Source organism: Nannospalax galili, unplaced genomic scaffold, assembly GCF_000622305.1.
Source record: "Nannospalax galili isolate Female #2095 unplaced genomic scaffold, S.galili_v1.0 scaffold1871, whole genome shotgun sequence".
In the NCBI taxonomy this organism is placed as follows: domain Eukaryota; kingdom Metazoa; phylum Chordata; class Mammalia; order Rodentia; family Spalacidae; genus Nannospalax; species Nannospalax galili.
In genome coordinates, this window is record NW_008330293.1 from 371,468 (window position 1) to 389,591 (window position 18,124).

At 42.0% G+C, this 18,124-nt stretch overlaps 1 protein-coding gene across 1 annotated transcript in view; it reads left to right on the plus strand.

The window, feature by feature from the left end:
• Nucleotides 1–15,778, plus strand: part of Adam9 (ADAM metallopeptidase domain 9) — a gene marked incomplete at its 5' end in the record, with an annotated part of 113,694 nt that extends 97,916 nt beyond the window's left edge. The window contains 4 exons of the mRNA XM_008843363.3: nt 3,216–3,357; nt 4,608–4,692; nt 11,090–11,157; nt 15,258–15,778. Of these exons, the coding sequence (XP_008841585.1) occupies nt 3,216–3,357; nt 4,608–4,692; nt 11,090–11,157; nt 15,258–15,351 (389 nt within the window). The remainder of the gene's footprint in view (nt 1–3,215; nt 3,358–4,607; nt 4,693–11,089; nt 11,158–15,257) is intronic.
• Between the last annotated feature and the right edge of the window lie 2,346 nt (nt 15,779–18,124).

Here is an 18,124-nt window from a genome sequence, read left to right on the forward strand (position 1 = left end):
AAAGATAGAAACAGAGGGAGAACTCCCAAATTCCTTCTATGAAGCCAGCATCACTCTAATACCAAAATCAGGGAAAGACACAACCATAAAAGAAAACTGTAGACCCAATATTCCTTAATGAACAGAGATGCAAAAATTCTCAGCTGAATACTTGCAAACCACGTAGACACACGTCAAAAAGATCTTCCACCATGATCAAGTAGGCTTCATTCCAGAGATGCAGGGATGGTTCAATATACGCAAGTCAATAAACATCATAAATCATATAAATGGACTCAAAGACTGACCCCTTTTTAAATTAAAACAATTAAAAATTGTTGTGTGTGTATGTATGCACAGAGTGTGTGTGTGTGTGAGAGAGAGAGAGAGAGAGAAAGAGAGAGAGAGAGAGAGAGAGAGAGAGAGAATGTGCCACAGCATACATGTGAGGTTCAGAGAACAGTTTGTGAGAGTAGGTTCTGTCTGAGGGATCAAACCCAGGTCATCAGGCTTTGCAGGAAGCAAGCCATTAATTGCTGATTGATCTCACTGGTCTGAAAAAAGATGAGCATGCCCCTCTTTCCCAGCAAGGACAGGCAGAAATACCACTTTCCTAACAAGGAAGTGGCTTATTTCTATCTTCGTTGTTAGTGTATAGCGGTTCTATATGTCAATGGGTTTCACCGTGATGTCTTCTACCTGTATCAGGTTGTGGTTGTGTTAATACCGTTCTCCCAGCTACCCTTCCTTCCCTTCCCTCTTTCTCTGTTCCTTTACCTTTCCTTTTAGTCTGCCTTCTACTTTAAGATAACCATCTATATTTAACGTTCTCTACATATGAAAGAAAACACTTGAAGCTAAATTTTTCTGTTTGCCTTAATTTGCTTAACAGTGGTTTCTAATTGTATTTCTTACAGATAGCACGAGTTTCACTTTTCTTTATGGCTGAATAATACTCCATTCTGCATATTATCACATTCTGTGTGTCTATCCATTGATGGGCCCTGAACTTGCTTCGTCTTAGCTGTTGTGACTAGTGCCACCGCAGACAGGAGCATGCAGACACCTCTGGGGTAACCGTGGCTCCTGCGGGTACATCCCTACCAGTGTTTAGCTGGGTCACCTGCTAGTCCTGGTTTTAGGCTTTTAGGTCTTTCTGCATTCTCAGCAGTGTGTGATTTTCCTCCATGTCTTCCTCATCCTCAGTCACATTTCTTGTTTCTTATTTTCTTACAAAAATTTTCCTATAATAATCAGCCTGAGATGAGGTAGAAGTTTAATGTAGCTTTGATTTACATTTACCCAAAGATGTAGAGCATTTCCCATGTACTTATTCAGCATGTGTAACTCTTTTCGTAAAGTCCATTTGCCCATTTGTGGTTGGGATATTTGGTCTTTTGGTGTTTTGAGCTCTTTGCATATTCTGTACATCAATCCCTGCCATGCTTATGTGCAAAGAACTTTTTCCATTCTGTAATTTGTACCTTCACTCTGCCGTGTCCTTTGCTATATAGAAGATTTTTAGTTTGATAGATTTCAATGATCAGTTCTTGCTTTTATTTTCTGAGCTACGGAGTCCTAATCAGTAGAATAGTGGCTGTGACCAATATATCCTTTATTATGTTGAGGCATGATCCATCCACACCTGGTTTATTCATCTTTAAAAACCGTGAAGGGATACTGAGTTTAGTTAAGGTTTTCTCTGTGTATGTTGAGATGTTCACATCTGCTCATTTTACCTTATGTGCTATGTTGTTGGTATTGGCACACGGGGAGCCGTCCTTACACCTTGGAATGAAGCCATCTTGAACATGGTGTGTAATTTTTAATTATGCTGTTGAATTTGATTTGCAAGTATTTTATTGAAGATTTTGTATCTGTTTCCATTCAGGATATTGATCTATAGTTCCTCCCTCACTCCCTCTCTCCCTCTCTTCCTCCCGCCCTCCCTCCCTCCCTCCTTCCCTCCCTCCATCCTATTTTTGGATCAGGCTTTGTAGAATGAGATTGAAGTTGGAGCAGTCCTTCCCTTTCTGTTTTACGGAATAGTTTGAGGAACACCAGTATTTTTAAAAAATCTGGTAGTATTCAGCTGTGAATTTGCCTGTTCTTGGGCATTTCTTTGTTAAAAGTTTTTTTTTTTTTATCACAGCTTCATGGATCTGCATGGGACTTAAAATCCAGAAACCATTAAAAATAACACTGATAAGTTCAATTACATAAAAACAGTAAGCTTCTACATGTAGAGATGCATAATGCCATAGGCAAATGACAAAAATGGGCAAAACATTTTGGTGGTTCTCAAATAAGAAAGAGCTTGAGGAAACTGAAAAGAAATAGTCCAGATGTTCAACAGGAGATAGTCAATATACTGTCTTTAGAAATGTTTTCTTTTTTGAATTTTCATTTTATGTGTGTGTGTTGCCTGCATGTATGTAACTGCACCTATGTCGTACAGTGCCTGTGGAGGACAGAAGAGGTATCGGATCCCCTGGAACTGGAGTTACAGACAGTTGTTCTCTGCCATGTGGGTGCTGGGATTTGAACCCAGGTCTTCTTCAAGAATATCCAGTGTTCCTAACTGCTGAGCCATTGCTCTAGCTTTATCAGTGTTGTCTTAAACACGGAAAAGTGCTTAACTCTTATCATATAAAATGTAATTTGAAATTATGTAAGGTACCATTTTTAACCTGTCGTGTTAGGACAAAGCCAGTGATTTTTTGTGGGTGAGGCTGTGGGGAATTTTTGTATTTTGCTGGGGGTGTGTGGGATTTTAACCATTGCTGGCTGCATCTCCATGCATTTCCATTTCACAGAACACATCTGCTCTTGAGACAGTTACTCTGTAGTTGCACCCGAGTCCGTGTTCTCTGGCATACGTACAAGATTATTTGTTGCAGCATGTTTTTCGGTAGTGAAAGATTAAACAAATTCCAAGGTCGTATGGACCCACCCTCACAGCGGTGCCTTGTGCAGCTGTACTGCGAGTGGGGATGGCCTCTGTGCGTGGCTTGGGAAGAAATGTGCACATAACAGTGATGTGTCCACAGTGTCTATGATAGTTTTGTGTAAAAGGGTCACCAATAGAAAAGTTCTGTCCTGGCTTATAGTTGCATGAAGATGGGCTCAAAGAAGAAAAGAGCTAATGCTAAAACATGGATGATTACCTGTTATGTCCCGGGTAGGATGCATTAACCTCCAGCGTGCTGACACCAGTGTACATGTCATCCCTCTAGGAAGGAGCACAGCCTTGAGGGATGGTCTTCTGGTCTTCTTCCTCCTGGTTCTTCCCCTTATCGTCGTTGCCGCATTCCTCTTCATCAAGAGAGATCAACTGTGGAAAAGCTACTTCAGGAAAAAGAGATCACAAACATATGAGTACTTGGATTTTTAAAAAATAGTTTATTATTTTTATTTTATGTGTACAAGTGTATTGCCTGCATGTATGTGTTGTGCAATGCCACAGAGGTCAGAGAGGGCTTTGGATTCTCCTGGAACTGGAGTTAAGGACGGTTCGTAGCCACCATGTGGGTGCTGGGAATCAAACCCAGGTTCAACCCAGCAGTCAGTGCTCTTAACTGCTGAGCCATCTCTCCAGCACCGTACTTGGATTTTTAAAAAGCTGTATTAAATAATGTAAAGTGATTAGTAATGATGATATAACTCAGAAGTTGGCAATCCTTTACAAATAGGATTCTATGATCTCTTGCTGTTCTTTTGATGGGAGAAACTTGGGTTTAAGGGGTGGTGGTGAGCCAGACGTGATGGTGGCACATGCTTGTGGTCCAAGAACTTGGGAGGCTGAGGCAGGAGGATTGTGAATTCAAGGCTGGTCTGGGCTACCTAGTGGGACAGTGAGTCCTTTCTCCCCACATATTAGGTACAGAAGGTTTCAAAGACACCCCTTACACCAGATACCTGCCCTCCCGCACTCAGTTCTGTTATTGCTCTGAAGACACTTCTTACACCAGATACACCCCCCCCCGCCCCCGCAGTCAGTTCTGTTATTGCTCTGACAGTCATCCCGAATGTCTGGTGCCTTGTTCTTGTCCGTTGCTCACTGTCTCTTGCTTTTTTGAGGTGTGCTGTCAGCTTCAGTGCTTAGCATGTTGTGGCCATTCTTGCTTCTCCTCACTGGCTCAGGTCTGACTGGCCAGTCCATGTGGAAAGTTTGAGTGTGATTTTCAGTTGTAGTCCTGTGATGGGTCTCTGGGCACCTCTGCTTAGTTGACTTGCTGGCCATCAGCATATCAGTGCTTAGCTGATATGCTTTTGGCCAGACTATTTGCCACCTCCTAATTTTCAGAGTGACCACTCAAAGTGTATATGCAGCGTATTAAGGATCGACTTTTATTTTTCTACAATTTAAAGAAATTTGGAGGAGAAAAGTTAGAAAATACCTAAATTTCTTAAAATTTCAGGTTACTGAATTCTGAAATGAACTTAGTAAATCCTTTTATTACAATAATGATTAGATGTATGTGAAAGCTGTTACAAACACTAGAAACCTCTGTTCCCATCCTGGTTGGCATTCAGATTATCATTATGCATTCGAGAAAATGAGAACCGTATGTAATGAGTCATGTTCACATGTTTTAACATTAACTCAAAGGTATCACATCTTTCAGATCAGATGGAAAAAATCAAGCAAGTGTTTCCAGACAGCCTGTGAGTTCTCGACCTGTCCCTCCAGTGGCCCCTGCTAGAGAAGCTGTAAGTTTAAAATTAAGAATTCTTTTACTGTGTTAAACTGGGAATGTTGGCGGATGTTCAGTTGCCTAGCATAAGATTCTAGGTTTGATCATCAGTATCAAAAACAAAGGAAGCATTAAAAAAGGGTCACATAGACATGAGCACAGACAATCCAAGAATTGGGGAATATTGCAGCTGGCTCTCAAAGGACACCAGCAGAGTCCGGGCTCTGAGGCTGTGGGAAAGGACTTCTGGTCATTCAGAATCTCCTGCCTTGAGAGGCGGGTTGAGAGCCAGGGCCTCATCTTTCTGTTTTCAGTACCTGCTTCCCTGGGTACCAAAGACTCCTGAACTGGCCTGGTCACCTTGGCTGTAGCGTTCATCCTTGTTCCTGAACGTGGATTACAGAGTACTAGGACAAGGGTGTTACTGATGAGTTATATGTAGTGCTGTTTAAGAATGCTCTGAGTCGGGTATGGTGGTGAACGCCTTTAATCCCAGCCCTTGATAGACAGAGGCAGGAGGATCTCTGTGAGATCGAGGCTAACCTGGACTATATAGCGAGTTCCAGGCCAGCTAGGGTTGCAGGGAGACCCTCTGTCAAGAAACAAAAGAATTCTTTGCTATTTTACGCCTTGGTCTGCCTCTCTTAGCATCCCCTTGTACTTATCCCTGTTGTGACATCCAGCTGTGTGTCATAGTCACTGTTACTACGCTGTGTGATGTCATTCTAAATCCATTTCCGTCACCAGATTCAAATTTCTGAACACTATGAAGAAGGCTGGGATGAGCATTCTGTAGATATTTTTATTATGTATGTTTTGTGTTCCGTGATTGCTCTGATATAGTAATTACTAGTCATGTATGATGATGTAAATAAACTTGATTTAACTTACATACTATTAAGAACTTGGTTCCTGGGTTTTGCTAACCACATGGAACATTGTCTGTGGTGTCAGCTGGCACAGAGCATTTTCATGTCCAGAGAATGCTGCTGAGGGCACAGACCAAGGCATTGACCAGGACACAGACCAGGGCACAGATTAGGGCACTGACCAGGGCACAGACCAGGACACAGACCAGGGCATTCACTGACTAGGACACAGACCAGGGCACTGACCAGGACACAGACCAGGTCATTGTCCAGGGCATAGACCAGGGCACAGAACAGGGCAAGAGGAGTTAAGCTACTGGACTAAAGACAGCTTTTCTGGAAATTTCCAGCTGTACCACTTCCGATTGTATCTTGAGTGCTGTGCGACCATTTCCACTGACCTGTATCTTTGCCAGTATGTGGTATTACCAGCCTTCCAAATTCTTTCCAGTTCAAAATCCTTGTCACTCATTTGATAGATGTATGAACTGAAGTCTGAACACACACACACAAGTCTCCTCTGCCTTCTTTTCATTTATTCAGGGAAGCAGACACCCTTATGCCTTATCTTCATCGTGGCAGTTTTCCACGTCACTGTGTACACAAGTGGACCACGTGGTCCTTATGCTACTTACAAGTCATCTGCATTCCTCTTCACCCTTCACTAACGTTTTCTTATTTTATTATGGCAGAATGATTTAAAATGTCATCTTAACCATTTTAAAATACTTTAAATGGTAAAACCACCATTAAATTTATCATGTTAACCATTTTCATGTATATGGTGTGGTGATGTTAAATATATTTTTATTATTGTGCAACAGATCTGTAGGTATGTGACACGATGCTGATGCTGTCTACCCTAGTTTCTTTTCCCCACCGACTCTAGCACTTTGTCACCACCTTTCAACATTATGTTTCAATGATTTTGATTATGTATTTCATAGAAATGGGGCTGTTTGTCCTTTTGTGACTGGCTTATTTTACTCAACATAATGTACTTGATATCCAACCAGGTTTATAGCATTTGGGAAGAGCCCCTTATTTATTTATTTATTTATTTTTTTGGTCTTTTTGAGACAGGGTTTCCCTGTAGCCCCAGCTGTCCTGGAACTCACTGTGTAGACCAGGCTGGCCTTGTACTCACAGAGATCCCTCTGCCTCTGCCTCCCAAGTGCTGGGTTTAAAGGTGTGTGCTACCACACCCGCCCAAGAGCCCCTGATTTTAAGGCTGTGTAATATTCCAATGTAGGTAAGAACTATATATTTGTATAAGTTGCTTTTTCATTATTTTGACAGAATACCTAAGCAAAATAAGTTAGGGGAAAAGTTATTTTCCTGAGCATGGTGGCACAGGTTTTTAATTGCAGCACTTGTGAGACAGATAGGCAGATCTCTGTGAGTTTTTGGCCAGCCTGGTTTATACAGCTAGTTCTAGGCCAGCCAGGGCTACATAGTCAGACCTTGGCTCAAAAAGTAGAGAGAGGCAATAAAAGGCTAGAGTAAGGTCCAGTTCCTTAGACCCACTTCACAAACTTTCTAGAACTTCCGCACATAGCCCTGCTGGCACTAGGTACTCCAGACATGCCCTGTGTGGTCTTTCAGGTGAAATCAGAGTGTACACATGAACTCACACATAAGCATGGACATCACACACAAGCATATACACACACACAAACACACAGAGACACACACAGACAATCAGTGGGCTTTAGGTGTGCAGATTTACTTAAATCCATAGCACTGGAGTTTTGATAGGGATCGCGTCAACTCTGTAGGTTGGTTGGGTAGTGTGGTCCTTTAACTGTATGGCTACCTGTTGATTCAAATCTTCTTGCTTGTTAACAATCTGTTTAGATTCTCTCTTTCTTACCATTCATTCTTGAGAGGCTGTGTGCTTCTAGAAATGTACTCACTTTTGAGACCCATTCTGTTGGCCTGTAATTGGTCATAGTCCTCTGTTATAGAGCCATTTGTCCGCTTTCATTTCTGAGTCATCTTGTTTTTTCTCCTTAATTTAGTGGATCAGTTAATTTTCCTGTGGCTATGATAAAATGCCCTACGAAGCATCTTAAGGAAGGAAGTGTTCGCTCTGGCTCATGGTTCGAGGATATAGTCCATCGTGTTAGGGAAGTGAAGGCAGAAAGAGCTTGAATCAGCTGAGCCCCATCCACAGTCCAGGAGGAGAGCATTGGGTGCTCATGCTCAGCCACTTCCTCCTGTTGGTGCTGTCTGTGATCTAGGCCTAGGAGTGGTGCTGCCCTCCCTTAGGGTGTCTCCCCACATCAGTATCAAGATAATCCCTCACAGCCGTGCCTGGAGGCTGGTCTCCTGTTGATTCCAGGTCCTGTTAAGCTGATAGCACCAACCATCACAACTAGCTAACTGCATTTTGATTGTATCTTTTCACAACAACTTTTAAAAAATGTTTTCTGATTTATTTTTATTTTATGTGTATGAATGTTTTGCCTGCATGTATGTAAGTGCACCCAAGTATGCGATGCCTGTGGAGATCAGACATGGGCACCAGACCCTCTGGAACTGGCGTTATGTACGGTTGTTAGCTGCATGTGGGTCCTGGGAACCGGATGGAACCTGCAAGAGCAGCCAGTACTCAACCACTGAGCCACCTCTCCAGACCCAAAACACCAAGTCTTCTTACAGGAGCAGCACAGACAGACAACGTTTAAAACGTGTACTTCCATGTAGGACAACTCAGGAAGAGTAGTGAGTGGACGGACTCTACCAGACGGCACAAATGTCCAGATGACTCGGAGTTACCGTCAGTAAGAAATTCACTTATTTAAAAAAGTCCAAATGCTGCCATTGTCCAGAAAAATTTGTTTTATTCATTATTATAGTGATGAACTGTTGGACCTTGTTCACTGAGACATTTTGGCTTTCAATCGTGCTCTACACCACATTTATTTAAAATGCACACACGGAAATACCCCTGCCTGATCTCTGTCCCCAGCTTTTCCACTCACAGTCAAGTACTCAGGTGCCTTTGGTCCTCATGGAAAAGAACATCTAACATTCAGAACCACGAAAATGGGAAGAGGGAATTCTCTGGTTTAAAGAATCACTGTAGATTCTTAAGCCCGTTCTCCATATGTGACATGCTAGCTGGATATGTCACGTTTGACATGGATAGCACACAGGTCAGTATCTTCTAAAAGGCCACACAGGGTGGCCTCATTGCCTCCTGTAAAACACCAGTAGCTTCACTCTGGAAGCGCGGACCTGTTTTGAAGTCCTGAACCATTTCTGGCACTAGATGCTGGAAGGGGAATTTGCCAAGTTGAGCGGACTTCTGATAGGGTCTGGTGGAGAGCCACAGTCGGTGGCCTGTAGCGATGAGGTTTCTTTACCCCTGTGTGGAGGCTGCACTCCTGCTAGTGACTTCTGTAGCTGGTTATTTCCCAGGTGGTTTACTGCAGGAGGATTGGGGGCAGGTTGCTTCATAGGAGGTAGTTGTAGACATGGCTGTGCTAACCCTCTTCTTCTCAGGCTGGAGCCTGGCAACTGCAAGGGGGGCTGGCCTTGGAGTGGAGGCTGGGGCACAGCCTCAGCTCTGTTGTCATTCATCTTTTCTGACTTCATTTAATTATACCCTGATCTTTCTTATTTCTTCTACCAACTTTATCATTATATAATTTCCTTCTTCAAGTTTTTAGGCTTAGTTTATTCTTATTTTCCTAGGTTTTAAAACTATGATATTAGGTTGTTTTCTCCTTTTAAAAATTTTAATTTAATTTTTTTGATCCTTTTGAGACAAGGTCTTGATGTAGCCCCAGCTGGCCTGGAACTCACTATGTAGACCAGGGTGGCTTTGATCTCATAGAGATCCATATGACTCTGCTTCCCAAATGGTGGGATTAAGCAGGCGCCACCATGCTCGGCTTGGCTTCTCCATTTTAAATGGCATTTCCCCCTCTTAAATACAGTTATTTATTGGCATAAGTTTGATTTAAACTTCTTAGAATTGCCTTGGATGGATCCGTGCTTCATTAATTTCAGCTTTACATTTTTCCAGCCATCAGTAATTTATTTTTTTAGTCTAAACACATTCAAAATGGAAACACAAAAGAATACTTTGCACCTGAAACAATTAAGCTAGATTCCACTAGCTAGATTCTACTGCTTAAAGCATAAGCAGTGAAGATGGTGACCCATTGTCCTGCAGCCAGGGTGGTAAAGCCAATTTGGTTGCAATAGTGTCATAAAGGTAGAATATTATCATCCAAAATAAAATAAAATCAGCCAATAACACTAATGGTAGATGAGATTTTTTACTGTTGCCCTGAAAAGGGGACAGAGTGCTGAAAGTCCCCATCACTGCAGGTGAACGATCACCACAGAAACTTCTCCGTGTGATATTTTGGTGTTTCCTTGGTGGTGTGCAGAGACTAACATTTGTCATGTCGTTTGTTACCAGAACAGTTTTCATGGGCTATAAGGCAATATCTTGACTTGGCAATATGTACGTTTTTTTTTTTTTTTTTTTTTTTTTGTGTGTGTGTGTGTGTGTGTGTGTGTGTGTGTGTGTGTATCTACACACACATAGACACACAGACAACCCCCCCCACACACACACCGTAGGAAGGAGTAGAGTAACTGAAGGAAAATGCACTTGGGGGTTACCACTGACAGCAAAACCACTTTCTTCCATTTTGGAAGCACGAGTTTTTTTCCGAGAATTCCACGCTTTCTGATGTTCAGCGCTTGTGCTTACTAGAAAATTACTTTGGCATTTTGAAGCTTTTCTCCAAATTACTTTTGAGTAAGTGGTTTATTATCACGTCTATGTTCTTTGTCTCAAGATATGCTCACAGCTCTCTTTGGAAGACTGATGTTTCCTGATCTTCTGTCGCACAGTCTGCAGATAGTTGGAAGTAGGGCACTGAAGGCCCCTGTTCTCTGTATGGCTGTCTGTCTGTACTGCAGATAATTAGTGTTTGCTTTATCTCAGCTGCCTTGTCAAGGAAGACTATTAGGACTTTTCTACCCCATGAAATCTACTTCTAATGCTAGAAACATATTTATCATATTAACAATATCCCAGTATTAAAAAGAATAGATTTACAGTACAAGTACTTTATAGTGCTTTATAGGTACTTTATAGATTTGGTAAGAGGTTTGTAGACTATTTCATTTAAAATATATTGACATCATTCAGTTAATTTGATCCAGCATTATTGTACTTTAGAATTACTGAATTTAAAAATGTGGCCTTAAAAGGAGAAAACGTAACATGCCGTTGTAAAGTTACATTATTGAACGCGCAGAGAGCTTTTCCTTTCCCTGTCATGGAGATCAAACCTGGAGCTTTGTGCATGGTAGGATAGCCCTGTGCTGCTGAGCCCCAGACCAGGCTCATTTAAGCAGAATATTTTAAAATGCCTGCATTCTAAGTAGTTGTTAGTATATTATCTGTTAGTATGTCTGTTAGTGTATAATCACTTTAATGCAAAATAACATTATACCTAAAATGTTTTATGTCTACACTATAATAATAACCTATTCATTTTTTTTCCTTTTTAGCCTGTGCATACAAACAGATTTCCAGTACCAACCTATGCAGCCAAGCAGCCTCCACAGTTTCCATCAAGGTTGGAAGGGAATGGGCTTGACCACATTAAAATCCAGGAGTTGATGCCTTTTGGTTACCTTGTATTTAAATTTGACTTAGGGCAAAGTATTTAGGCAATTTAATTAGGAATAAGTTTAGCCTAGAACACAATTTATAGAAAAGCTTTTTAGGAACTTTTATATAAATTTTGTTATTTTAGTCAGAGAGGAATTCTAAAGAAGACTGGACCAAATCTAAAGTGAACTACTATTACAGCTTTTGGTGTGTATAGATTTCAAGATCAAGGGCCTTTAAAATAACCAGCACTGGGAAACTTGATGGGTTGCCCCCGCCATCCCATTGAGAACAGATAGAGAGGCTACAATATAAGAATGCATGTGTTTGGATGTGTAGGAGACTGCAGAGGTAGGACATAGGGACAGGCCATGTGAAGAGGGACATTTTTTGTTACAGACGCATCCACCCATTCTGAAAATGACAAACAAGAAATGTGGGAATTGAAGAGAGCTCTCAAGGAACTCTTAAGGGTCAAGGGGTCACAATTGGTTCTGCTAGGAGGGGGACTCTTGGCAAACTTCCAAGGTTTTGTTTGGAGACCCAAGGACAGGGATGGTCATTACCCTTGAACCAATTTCTTTTTTAGAAAATATTTTATTATTTTTATTTTTGCATATGAGTGTATTGCTTGAGTGTAGGTCGGTGTACCCGTGTTGTGCAGTGCCTGCAGAGGTCAGAAGAAGGTGTTGGATCCCCTGGAACTGGAGGTCATGGTTGTTAGCCTTCATGTGGGGGCTGGGACTCAAACTTCTGCAAGAGCAGCCAGTGCTTTTAACTGCTGAGCCATCTCTCCAGCCCCTTGAACCAGTTTCTAGTTTTTTCCCATCCACCAGGGCCAGGGATACAAGAATAGAAATTGTGACCGAAATGAAGAAGCAAGGTGACATTAAGGGAATCAGAGGTATGGTTAATGATCATCAGACACAGGTTTTTAAATAATTCTGACTATGTTAATGGTCCAGATTGAGAATTTCAGCACAGAACTAGAAACTTTTAAACAAAGTATAGATTCTAGAATTTGAAAGCATTAGGACTGAATTTAAAGGCTCAGTAGTCAAACTTGGTAAGAGAGGTGGAAATGGTTGACTATACTTCGTACCTGTGGCAGGTGTCTGCCTTGTCCCTCTCCTGCACCATTACTTATTCCAGTTGCATTTCATGCATAATGCTTGTTCAGGAAGAGTACCTTGGAATCCAACAGGGTGTGGAGAACATGTAAAGTGAGAGACAGTTATCTATAGGTAGTGTTCTAGTGTGGCAAGGGATACTTGTGCTGATGCAGAGGTTAAGGATGGGTGCCCACTGATTAGAGTCTGAGGATTGAGGTGCTTATATGCAGGTATAAGGGCATGTTTAATCATCAGATTTAGGAGTTGTAAATTCAGCCCTGTGTATGTGAACCTAGAGCTAGTTTACACTTTGCAGCAACTCGATGACCATAATTTTTAAAGATTTGTTTTGCTTTTTTTTGTGTGAGTGTTTGCCTTGTGTGTGTGTATGTGCACCGCCCGCATGCCTCATGCTGACAGAGGCCAGAATGGGCATCTAATGCCCTGGAACTGAAGTTACAGATGCTAGGAGTTAACATGTAGGTTCTTGGAACAGAACCCAGGTCTCCTGCAAGAGCCATCTCTCCGGTCCCATCCATAATTTTAAATAAAACCTAGTCTAAATTATAATGAAGTAAGCAATATTAAAATGGAAAAGACTGAACAGCTTAGGAGTAGGACTCCCCCTTCCCCAGTAACCATTAACTGCCTCAGGCTCCTCCCACCTCCATGATGGGATGTTGATGGACCTAGTCTTGAGCAAGTGTAGTCTGGGGAGCGCCCAGTTCTATAAATTCATGGGTGCAGCAGTCACATCCTGCCCAGAAGGCAGCACTTCCCAGCACTCCTGAGCTTTTACATTCTGTCTGCTCTCTCCTGCTCAGTGTTCCCTGACACTTGGGTGATGCAGATGTCCCATTGAGAACTGAACACTTGCAATCTCATATTCTTAACATTTTAAACAATCATGAGATTCTGCTTTCAATGACACCCCGTCAAAGAATCTTCTCTGACCAAGGCTGAGAGAACAACACAAATCTATGGCTGTAAGCATAAATAATATGGAGGGCAGTTGACGTGTCCATTCAACAAAACATCAGTAATAGTTTCCCCACTAGAGTCTATGAATCCCCCAGCCATGGTCATTTGACCAGGTTTAGAGCGCCAGGCACGATTTCCTTCAAGTGGAGCAGCCTCCAGTCCAATTAGGAAGCCGTGGTGGCTCCGCAATGGTCTTGCTACTGTTGCATCAGTGGGCACATCGTGCAGGCAAGTTAGTGTTGCAGCATGCAGGGTCCACAGCTGGGTGAAAACACTGATGACCCTTCTCTCCTAGTCATCTGCAAAGCACACGCCAGGAATATGAACAGTAGCCAGCAGGGAGGAAGCTTCCAGTTCAGATCTGGATTGATTTCTCCCTGCTCTGCAGTCTGCATGTTGTCTTCAGCAGTAGGGTTTTACATATGGCTTTGGAGGCCTCTGGAGCCACCCTGAGTAACAGCTCATAGGGAGCCACATGCATCACTAGAACTGTTATTTAACAACCATGCCTTCGGGCAGCAGTGTTATCCAGCTGTGCAACCTGTTCATTCAGACCCATTCTCTTTTATTTTTTAAATTATAATTTAAATTAGCTTACAACATAGTAGGTTCCCATAGACGTTTTCCATCCACCCTTAACTTTGATGAACTCTCTCCAGCAGCCTCTTCCTCTCCCTCTCCCCTCCTTCTCCCCTCCCCCACCCCTACTTAACCCTTTCCATCATCTTGTCCCTACTTCCACCTTCACGTCCCACAGATTGTTTTGTTCTCTGTATTGAGCCCAGTTGGAGTAAGACACAGAATACTTATCTTCCCTCCCCCTTTCCTCCCCGCCTCCCTCCCCTTTCCTGTCTCCCTCCCTCCCCTTCCCTGTCTCCCTTCCTTTCCCTCCTTTGCTCCTTTGTAGTGCTAAGGATTGAACTCAGAATTTCACATGTATTTGGAAGTGCTCTGCATTTGAGCAATTACCCAGCCCCTGTTTATTCATTTATTTTTTGGTCTTTTTGAGACAGGGTCTCCCTGTAGCCCCAGCTGTCCTGGAACTCACTATGTAGACCAGGCTGGCCTTGAACTCACAGAGATCCGCCTGCCTCTGCCTCCCTAGTGCTGGGATTAAAGGCGTGCGCCACCACACCCGGCTCCCTGTTTATTTTTTATGATTGAGACTAATCCTTTGTCTTGACTGCAGAGAGACTGCTCTGAACCAGGGCTTTTCTTCTGTATGCAGTTGGCTTTTATTTTTATTATTCATTCTTGGAGAATTTCATGCATATATACAATGTATTATGTTCCTATCAATCTTCTGCCCACCCCCAACTCCTCCCAGATGCCCAGTCTCTCTCCCATGTCTTTTTTTCTCAGCCCCTGAGTCCAATCATGGATGTCTTTGTGTGCATAGGTGTCAGGCCAGCCACTGGACCACAGCTGCCCATAAATGTTAAGGGCACAGCAGAAGTGCTTCTCTACTTACTGACTTCATTTGCCTTTTACAGTCTGAGTTGTGAATTTCATGGACATTTCTTCTTTTTAAACCATAGAAACTAGATCCTTCACACATCATTGATTTTGATTATGAAATAACATTAATGTAAGGTAGCAACAGACTGAGAGGGTGACTGAGTGGGAAGAGTGCTTGCCCTGCAAGCCCGAAGACACGAGTTCAAATCCCTCGCACCCACTTATAAGTGGAGCAGGGTGTGGTGTCTGCAACAGCAGCACTGGGGAAAGGAGCAGGGTAGAGACAATCTGTGGGGCTGTTTGACCCCTGGCCTCTGTGGACACATGTACATATGCACACACCTCTCCACCCCCCCAATTTAGGTTAATTGGAAGCATTTAACCACCAAGTGTTGTACAAAGTGCCCTTACCTATTGTCAGAGTGGTTGAGGTCATGTCACGTTGAGAGCGTCACGAACCCAACATTGTTTCATTCAGTCCATGCTTTCTAGTAACTGTTTTTCTCCCTCACAGGCCACCTCCACCACAGCCAAAAGTATCATCTCAGGGAAATTTGATTCCTGCTCGGCCAGCTCCTGCACCCCCTTTGTATAGTTCCCTCACCTGATTTAGATCCTTTTTTTTTCAAATGTCTTCAGGGAACTGAGCCAATACTTGGGTTTTTTTTTTTCTGATTTTTTCTTGAAAAGCCTATCTCTTCCAACTATGAATGAAAACAAACTACCGCCAACCAAACTTTACTAACTCGGAAACAGAGTGGGGACTTGAGAAATGCAGGCTGTGCAGACACAGGGAGTGTTGCCATCATTAAGATGTCTTTTTCAGTCACTTAGTGTAGATACATTTGACTGTGTTATTGTAATGATTCTCAAATTAACTGAATTGGTTTAATGTTTGTCATTGTGTGCTTAAATGTAATCCTGAATCTTTGACCTCAGTTATTAATGTTCTGGTTGAACATGTGAACATGTCTTAACCTATGAAAAGTGACGGATTAACTGCAGACAGTCTGACACTCTTTCTGCATGCAATGACAGTGACTGTGTACGGAATCTTGTGTCATCACTACACGGATAAGCACATACTCTGTCTTGAGAAGATCACATGAGATCCACAACTGCACTACCACAGTATATTTTGCAAGTAGGGAATACGCTGGGTATTTAGTTACTGGCTTCCATTTTTAGGATCTTTCCATTTATAATGACTGATTAATTTCTCTTATGCATCATGTTAGCACATGGCACTGTTTTACAGTAGCATTACTTTAATTCAAGTACAGGCTTGAAGGTACGAGGTATTTAATGAATCTAATCACGTAGGTGTTGGTTGTGGCTTTAATAAAGCAGGAACACTTAAAATGTCTTCCATCAGTTGAGCAGTTACAAAACCACTTGATAATTCATGAGCACTTTAAGTCTAAAGTTGGAATTTTCAAAGCTTGACACTAAGCCATTTAGGATGTTTACATTTACTAAGGTGTGCTGGATCATGTCTCTTCTGACTAATGTTTTCCTAGGATTAGGCTGGAAAGGAAGAAAAGGTCTCCTTGGATGACTACAAAGTCAGTGTGCTGTCTGAATAATTAGCTCAGCTATTAAAATGAATGTTTACTATGAAAGAAATGGTATTGACATTAACATTTTAAATGCTCAAAAATTTTCATAATCTTTCGTAAAGAAGTTTAATAATAGGTATATTAACTGAATTTCATTAGTTTTTTAAAATAATATTTTGGTTTGTATATATATACATATACAAATAAAACATTTACAAATAAAATACTTGACATTTCCTTTTTTGTCTCCATTTCTTTTTAAATACACAAGTGTTTGTAATTTCTTATATTGAGTCAAACTTTTGCCAAATTGTGCAAAACGGCTATGTGTAATGAAACATATTGGGGGCTGGAGAGAGGGCTCAGCAGTTGGAAGCACTGGCTGCTCTTGCAGAGGAGCTGGGTTCGATTCCCAGCACCCACGTGACAGACAACAATTGTCCATAACTCCAGTTCTAGGGGATCTGACACCCTCTTCGGACCTCTGCAGGCATTGCACAACATGGGTGCACTTACATACATGGAAGCAGTGTAACATGCACAAAAAATAAAATGTTTTCTAAAAACAGAAGACAGAAATGCCGGTTTTCTCAAGAGAGTACATTATTTTAACAATCAGGTACATTCTGACAGTTGTGAACTGTCCCAAAAGAGGGTTCTTCATCCCAGGTCAAGTCCGAAGGGTTGACGTGTGGCTACAAAGTTCATGTCTTCTTCATCCAGCTGCAGCTTTGCAGTCAACAGTGTATCAGCTATGAACTTCCTGCCACTCTAGGAGTTAGACGACTGTTTGGATCTTTGACCAGGTGAAGTTTTTTCTGAAAGGCTGTTTTATCTAAACATCTCCGCTCGTTTCCTACAGTCCCTATGCTCTTCATGTATGTTTGCTCTGGAGTGTTGTAGAATGTAGTTTAGTGAGAAAGTTCTTACATATGTTCCTGCTTGTACTGTCTATGACCAAAAAATTCTGAAATTTTTAAATAAGAAAAGATTTAAATTTGATATCACTGACTGTAGCTTCAAAAATTGACCTAGTCCAGGGCCTCTAACTGTACAGTGAAGTATGATGCAAGTTTTCTGAGCAGACATCTCATTGTATTTTTTTTTGTGTTTCTCTGTGTATGCATGCACGTCCATATGCACGTGGAGGTCAATAGCCTCTCATTCTTCATATGCCTTTCATGGGTTCTGGAGCTGGCCAAGTAGGCTGGGCTGGTCAACAGGCCAGTGAACTTCAGAGGTCCAACTGTCCCTGCCTCCCCAGAGCTAGATTACAAGTGAACCCAGATTTCTACCTAGCTTTTGTTCCCCTTTGGGTTCTGGAAATTAAACTTGGGTCCTTACGCTTTCAACCCTTACTGACAGCTTTATGCTCAGCCCAGAAACAAAATTTTATTATACTTCATAAAGTTTACTGAAACATCATTTGGCAGGTGCTCTATTAGGAACCGAGAACCTAAAAATAAGTTCTAGGTGAGTATTTCCTGCCATTTGAAGTATTTGTGTTCTGGAGACTGCCAAACGCAAGTAAGCGTAATAGTAATCGGGGATTGGTGTATTTTGTGGGGTTTGTTTTATAGCCCAGGTTGGCCTCAGACCTTGCCCCCTGAATGCTGCCATTATGGAGAGATGCCACCAGCATAAGGTTTGTTATAGTAAAGATATAAACAAGGGGTTAGGAGAGAGGAGGAACAAAAGTACAAAACAAATCCATGCAGGGTAACTAACTCATCTGAACAGTGGCTATAATTGGTTTCATTGCCTGGAAATACGTTGAAACCCATTTGGCTCGGCTGGCCTGAAAGCAGAGTTGGTCTGGAAC